The 6,020-nt window shown below is 42.6% G+C and overlaps 1 protein-coding gene across 1 annotated transcript in view; it reads right to left on the bottom strand.

Moving 5' to 3' along the window:
* Positions 1-2,389: 2,389 nt before the first annotated feature.
* ptgfrnb (prostaglandin F2 receptor inhibitor b) overlaps positions 2,390-6,020 on the bottom strand; it is a 54,761-nt gene continuing 51,130 nt past the window's right edge. The window contains exons 14-15 of the mRNA XM_034096009.1: positions 5,955-6,005; positions 2,390-5,114 (exon numbers count right to left, since the gene is read on the bottom strand). Coding sequence (XP_033951900.1) covers positions 5,002-5,114; positions 5,955-6,005 — 164 coding nt within the window. The 3' untranslated portion in view covers positions 2,390-5,001. The remainder of the gene's footprint in view (positions 5,115-5,954; positions 6,006-6,020) is intronic.

Here is a 6,020-nt window from a genome sequence, read left to right as displayed (position 1 = left end):
CACCTGCAGGAGCACCTGTGGAGGGAGAAGAAATGAGTGTGAGGTGTTAGAAAGCACAGCGCCGTGTCAGAGGAGTTAATGAAGTGAGCCTGCTGGCGATGAGTGACTCAGACACATGAGCCGCGTTCACACTGCGGTACTTTTCCCACAAAGGTTCATGCGAACTTAGTTCATGATCGCGTTCACACCAAAAAGAGCCGGTACTAAAAGTAGTTCATGCGATCCTTTTTTCATGCGGCTCTTTTTTGAGAAAAGAGCTATACTTCTGATTGGCTGGGCGGATTGCAAACCACGCCCCGTAAAGAGTTCGCATGAACCTTTGTGGGAAAAGTACCGCAGTGTGAACGCGGCTCACCGTCAGCCTCCATCACAGCGTGTTGAAATCACACTCTTTGGGTGATTCGGGGTCAGTGTTTGAAGACGTCCATCATGACACGCCACTGTAAGGAAGGCTGCGTCAGAGCCGACCTGCGACGAGCATGGGGAACATGGGTCATGCTGTGCATTTACAACGGGAAAAACATGGTTGTTGAACCAACCTGTGGTAGTGGAGGTGAAACAAGTACAATAACCATTATTTTGCTATTAAAAGTTAACCATTTCTAGCATAGATCCTTCACATCGACAGTTGAGAGTTTTCCTGGGAAACAAGAGCACATGTTGGTGTACATTCCTTGGATGTACTATAAGGAGTGGATGTACTTACCAGGACGTCAACCATTGCTGTGTGGATTGAAGCCTCAACTTTTACCTTTTTGTCGTCTGCATCTTGTTTTTTGAGAACCAGTTAATAACACCCTATTATACGCTGTTTGGGATTTCCCTTATATTGTGTTCAATAGGTTTCTGTGCATGTAAACGGTCTGCACAGGTCCATGTGTTGCCTCCAGACAGCGCTTCCCTTCACTTTGTATTACCCGAAACATTTGAGTCTCTAGTCAGGCAGCAATTGTTGGGTGTAAAACCCAAATGATAATCTGTTTAATAAACTCATCCATTTCGAGTATTTCTTGAGGAGGAAGAAACAGTGAAGAGGGGAACACTCGGCAAAGTGCTGCATTTACCCAGCGAGAGGCAGACAGCAGCGATGGATCTGTAAACATCTGCGTTGATTACAATGAAGACGGGAAAACGTGTCGCCTCTGGGGAGAACACGCTGCTTACTTCTCTCGGCGCGCCGCTACATTTTTCTGTCTGAACTTTTTTTATGTGGAGCAACCCTCGAGCTGTAGGAGGGTAACGCCACGAAATGTGCAAAAGACAGATGGAGGAAGAGAGATGGAGAATCGGTTGATAAAGAGGTGTAGCAAATAACCCAGGAGAGCGACTGAGGTTTCAGCTCATCTGCATTTTAAATGAAGAAAGTGAGGAGAGATTGGTGACATAGTGACAAATATAATAAGCAGAGAATAAATCCCATAAGACTAACAAGGGAACGGGTGACACATATTAAAGACAGGAGGAGGAGGAGGAGATGAAGATATGGCCGCGGCCTAATGTTGATTTATAAAACATGTATTCTGCTAGAAGTTTTTTTCTTTCTGTTTAAGCGTTGAAAAAGCTGATTGATGGCTTGCCCAGAGACGGAGACGAAAAAAACAAATTGGCCCAGATTTGTCACGAGGATCTCTGATCAGCAGCATCACAGATCCTGAGGAAAGAAATCCACAGCAAGAGAAAAAACGCCCAGTTGACGCTATACCTCCACAATTAAAACGATTTGTGATACCAGCAGGAACGAGTTAGACAAAATGCAGTTCGTAGTTCCGGGGGTAGAAGGGAACCCAGTGTGAACCCCCCTATAGGCGGCTAATGGTTCAGTCTGTTTTGATAGATTAATGAGGAACTACGGGGGTGGATTTCTATTCTAACTTTTTGATGACTTATTTAGGAGATCACAAAATATCAGCTAAACCTTTAAGGAATAGAAGTACTGAATTGTACCTCTTTTATAAATGATATGAGCACAGAAACGTGGAAACAGAATCTGAAATAACACGAATAAAATAAGTGTTTAGAGGGAATTTATGCTAACGTTAGCAAGCTAGCTCAGAGATATGATTACATTACAAGTAAACGGTTTATATGTGTTGTTTTATGAGCCTTGTAAATTAAGCTCAATCTGTTTTGCACAATGTGACCGTTTGATGCCTTTGCTTGCAGCGAGTTTGATTAAAAAAAGCTTTGTTTTGGAAAGAAATTCAATGCTTTTTGCCGCAAAAACTTTTTTCTCAGTGAAAGTCTTCATGATCGAACAAGGGTTTAGAAAAGTAATATATGAATGAGAACACACTGGAAACATCAGTAATGTTTGCGCTGCATCATTTGCTTCTTGTTATAATACCATTTACATCAGAACATATAAAACAATATACAAAATGAATACATCTTACAAATCTATTTATTTAAAATAAAAAACATGATTCATCATACTCATTGCAGTCAAATGAGAAAATGAAAGGACACTGGGGAAACCTTGCAGTGGCATGTTCAGTGGTGTGTATCGATGCTACCTGTGTGTGTGTGTGTGTGTGTGTGTGTGAGCTTTTGGCCCAAATCCCTGTTATTCACCTGTGTAAATGTGTGTGTGTTAATTATAATGTTAAAACCAATTTGAACACTGCAACAGAGAGGCGCACACACACATAGATCTGTTTATGTTATTGGAAGTTTCTGAAGTAACTGTTGTCATCAATCAAGACCAAACACCTCAAAAGGGTCTCAGCTTGACCCCTTGTTGTCCCTAACTGAAGAACATATTGCTATCGCTTTAATTGTAGGACGCTATGCTATGAATAACACTTTTGAGTATCATAAGGGGAGACATTTATGGATTTGAGCATCTTGTCCTGATTGGATATAATTCTGCATTGGCTGACTGGCCCATTTCAGAACGATGGTTTGTAACGTCCAATCAGAAAACACCCTCGTAATAAACTTTGACTTGGGTAGAATATGTTATGAAGAGTACATCTTAATACGAGCTGTGACCTGACTACAGCCTGATATTGCTCATTCAGTTGCTTAAAATACCTTTTAGAACTATTTAAAAACCAAGCGGAGCTCAGGGACAGCCTGGCTCATCTTGTTACTAACAGGCCGTTTGACCCGCTGGGTGTTGGACACTGTGTGTGTGTGTGTGTTGTCGCTGGATCTGTGAGTTCACACAGCAGTCAACATGATACAACAATTCACCCGTTTGCTGTAAAACCCCCTCAGAGACTCAACAGATGCTCATTGATGCTGGGAACAGCCGATCAGATGCTTTTGTTTTGGCTGCTAAGTGCAAAGGAAAACTTTTCAATCAGAGACGAAACCTCTCAGATCATTTTCTGGTTATGTTTCGAGATGGTTAGCCATTGGTTGAGCTCTAAGGCTTGAAATCGTTGGGGACTGGTAGCCGAGCTTAACTAAAATGAAGACAGGAGGATGTATTAAAACGTTAACTGCCCTTTGAACTCATTCAAGACGTGATGTTTATAAAATAGTGGAACATTTTGGGAAATGAGCTTATCTGCTCTTATTGTTAGTCTAGTTAGCATAAAGACTGGACGCAGTATTTCAATACCAACCTAGTTAACACATCTTGCTAACATGCTAAAACATTTTCCCTTGATGGACAGTTTAACCATTATCCAGCCAAGACATATTCATAGCTGCATTTTCATAAGCTTGTGACATAGCTAGGCTAGCTGCTTTCTGTCTTTATGCTAACCACACCTGGAGTCTCGCTCTGTACGTAATGCACAGGCATGACATTGATCTGCTTATTGAAGCAAAGAAACAGCTTCTCCAAAATGTTTACCTATTCCTTTAAAGAGCAGAAGTGACACTTGGGAACATGCATGGGTTTCCTGTGTACAAAAGGAAGTAATATACTCATGTTGCTCACAGCTGGAAGACATGAGTCCAGTTGAGTGACGGCTAGGTTGAGAGATCTGCAGACGTTCATGTCACTAACATGTAACCCGGGAAAAGGCTTGTGTTGACACCACTCTGTCGTTATAAAACAGTACATGCGACTCTTTGTCTCACGGCACTCGCACAAACACACACGAGACTCTGATAAAAACAGCAGGATACATTTCTGAATATCTATAAAAGAAGAGTGCTTGCTGTCGCCACTGTTAGCGGCAGTTCAAGTGTTGACCCGGCGATATGAAGCGAGCGCACCTCCGATAATTTCAAATATTGGCACCACGTACAGTATATCTCACACACAAACACACTAACTGCATAACTCCTCGTAAAGCTTACAAATGTCTTTTTAAAATCTCTTCATTTTCAAAAAACTAGAGCAGAGAATAAAAGTACATCTCGTCCTTTTTGTTAAGGTAGGAATACTCTGGGGTGGTGGCTGTAGTGCAATACCTCTCATGAGGGAGACACGTTGGCGTTTACTCCGGGACAGCAATAAGGCTCAGGCTGCATAAACCACCAGTCTCTGCAAATACAAAATAACTTTGTGACTAAACAAGGAAATGCCGAGGCGCCGATGCATAACAACTTCCATGAGCCCAAAGAGAAAATGTCTGTGCTTCCTCCAAAACAGAAACTTCAACAGGGAACAAAGACAGGTTGCTCTTGGCATTGGAAGAAGAAGAAATAGTCCAGCATGTGCGCTTCACTTGTTATCCCTAGAGGCAGGTTTAGTGGTCCTTTATTCCCAAGTGGCAGTGTTACCTCAAAACAAGTTTCTTGTAGTGCTGTGGTCTTAACAGGGAGCAAATATCTCGGTGAGAAAAATCACTGGAAGCGCCACAGATTTCAACGGATCTTCACAGAAATCGAAGTCCCATTGCGGCTTGTAAAAAAATCCCCCTGCTCCTCCACTGCAGAGCTGAAGAAACACCTCCTAAAGTCAGGTTCGTTTTACTCCCAACGTCCGTCGCTTGGAAACAACTTGGTGTCCCAGAAATCGTCTTTGGGCGTGTGTCTGGTGTGCGTGAGGGGTGTTTTCCTGTGAGCGCTGCAGTGTGTGGGTGCGGGGGAAACTGTGTGTCAGTCCATCTCCAGGTCCATCAGCTTGTTGCGTGAGCGAGGAGTGTGCATGGTGTTACGGCAGCAGCAGTGGGCGCAAACCAGCCCGAAGACCAGAGAGAAGAGGCCCACACCTGGAGACACAGCACACGGTTACACATGGGGGGTGTTAGCAACTATACTGCTATTAATACAACTCAAACACTACTGTTGTAGTAAATGTATCATTAAGTCTCACTTCAGTATATTAACTTCTTCTCTGGTTTTATTCTCCCGCAGTTTGAATGCATCGGTCCTAATTTGATCACACCTTTAATACTTAAGACGGGCAACCTTCTGGTCTCTTGCACTCGACTATTGTCAGGTAAATTATCATACGGATGTTACCCGTCTTATGTCCCGTTTGTTATCTGCTCTCATCTGTAGAAAGGACATTGCCAGGGTCTAAATTGAGTTCCGGGCCCCATAAAGTACCACCACATGATTTTCTGATGTCTCACTAATCCTTGATGTTTGCAGGACACAGTACGAGTGTGACGAGAATCAATATTCCAGCTCGCAGTACTATGAATAAATCAACCCCTGACACAACGGATGCCTCTAAACTAAGACTGAACAGCAACTAAGGATGTCCGCAGCCCTTTTACAAACCCAGTGCTAATTAAACCATCTTTTATAGATTGTTTTCGGCTATAATTAAGATTAAACACACTCAGATTCTTGTCTTCTTTAAATCCACTGGCAGCTGTCAGTGTCCTAAATAACACGAGGCTGCACCGTCAGCTAGACGTCAAGTCAGGGAGACAAGTGGCCAACAAAATACATTTTCAGTGACATTTTGCAGCTTTACTTTGATAAACACGGCACATAAACCTTGATTTGTTTACCCCCTGATTTAAGTTAAATCATATAAAGCAATATCTTAACAAACAAAAGTCTTAAGCTGACAACTGACACATGAAAGTATACTTTACCTATGGAGGCGGATACTCCATATAAGAGAGGTAACTGTAGGGATTCCCACACTGCAGAAGGAGAGA

This window comes from Pseudochaenichthys georgianus, chromosome 2 (assembly GCF_902827115.2).
Source record: "Pseudochaenichthys georgianus chromosome 2, fPseGeo1.2, whole genome shotgun sequence".
In the NCBI taxonomy this organism is placed as follows: Eukaryota; Metazoa; Chordata; class Actinopteri; order Perciformes; family Channichthyidae; genus Pseudochaenichthys; species Pseudochaenichthys georgianus.
The sequence above is the reverse complement of the archived record's forward strand: the minus strand, read 5'-3'. Positions and strand labels throughout refer to the sequence as shown.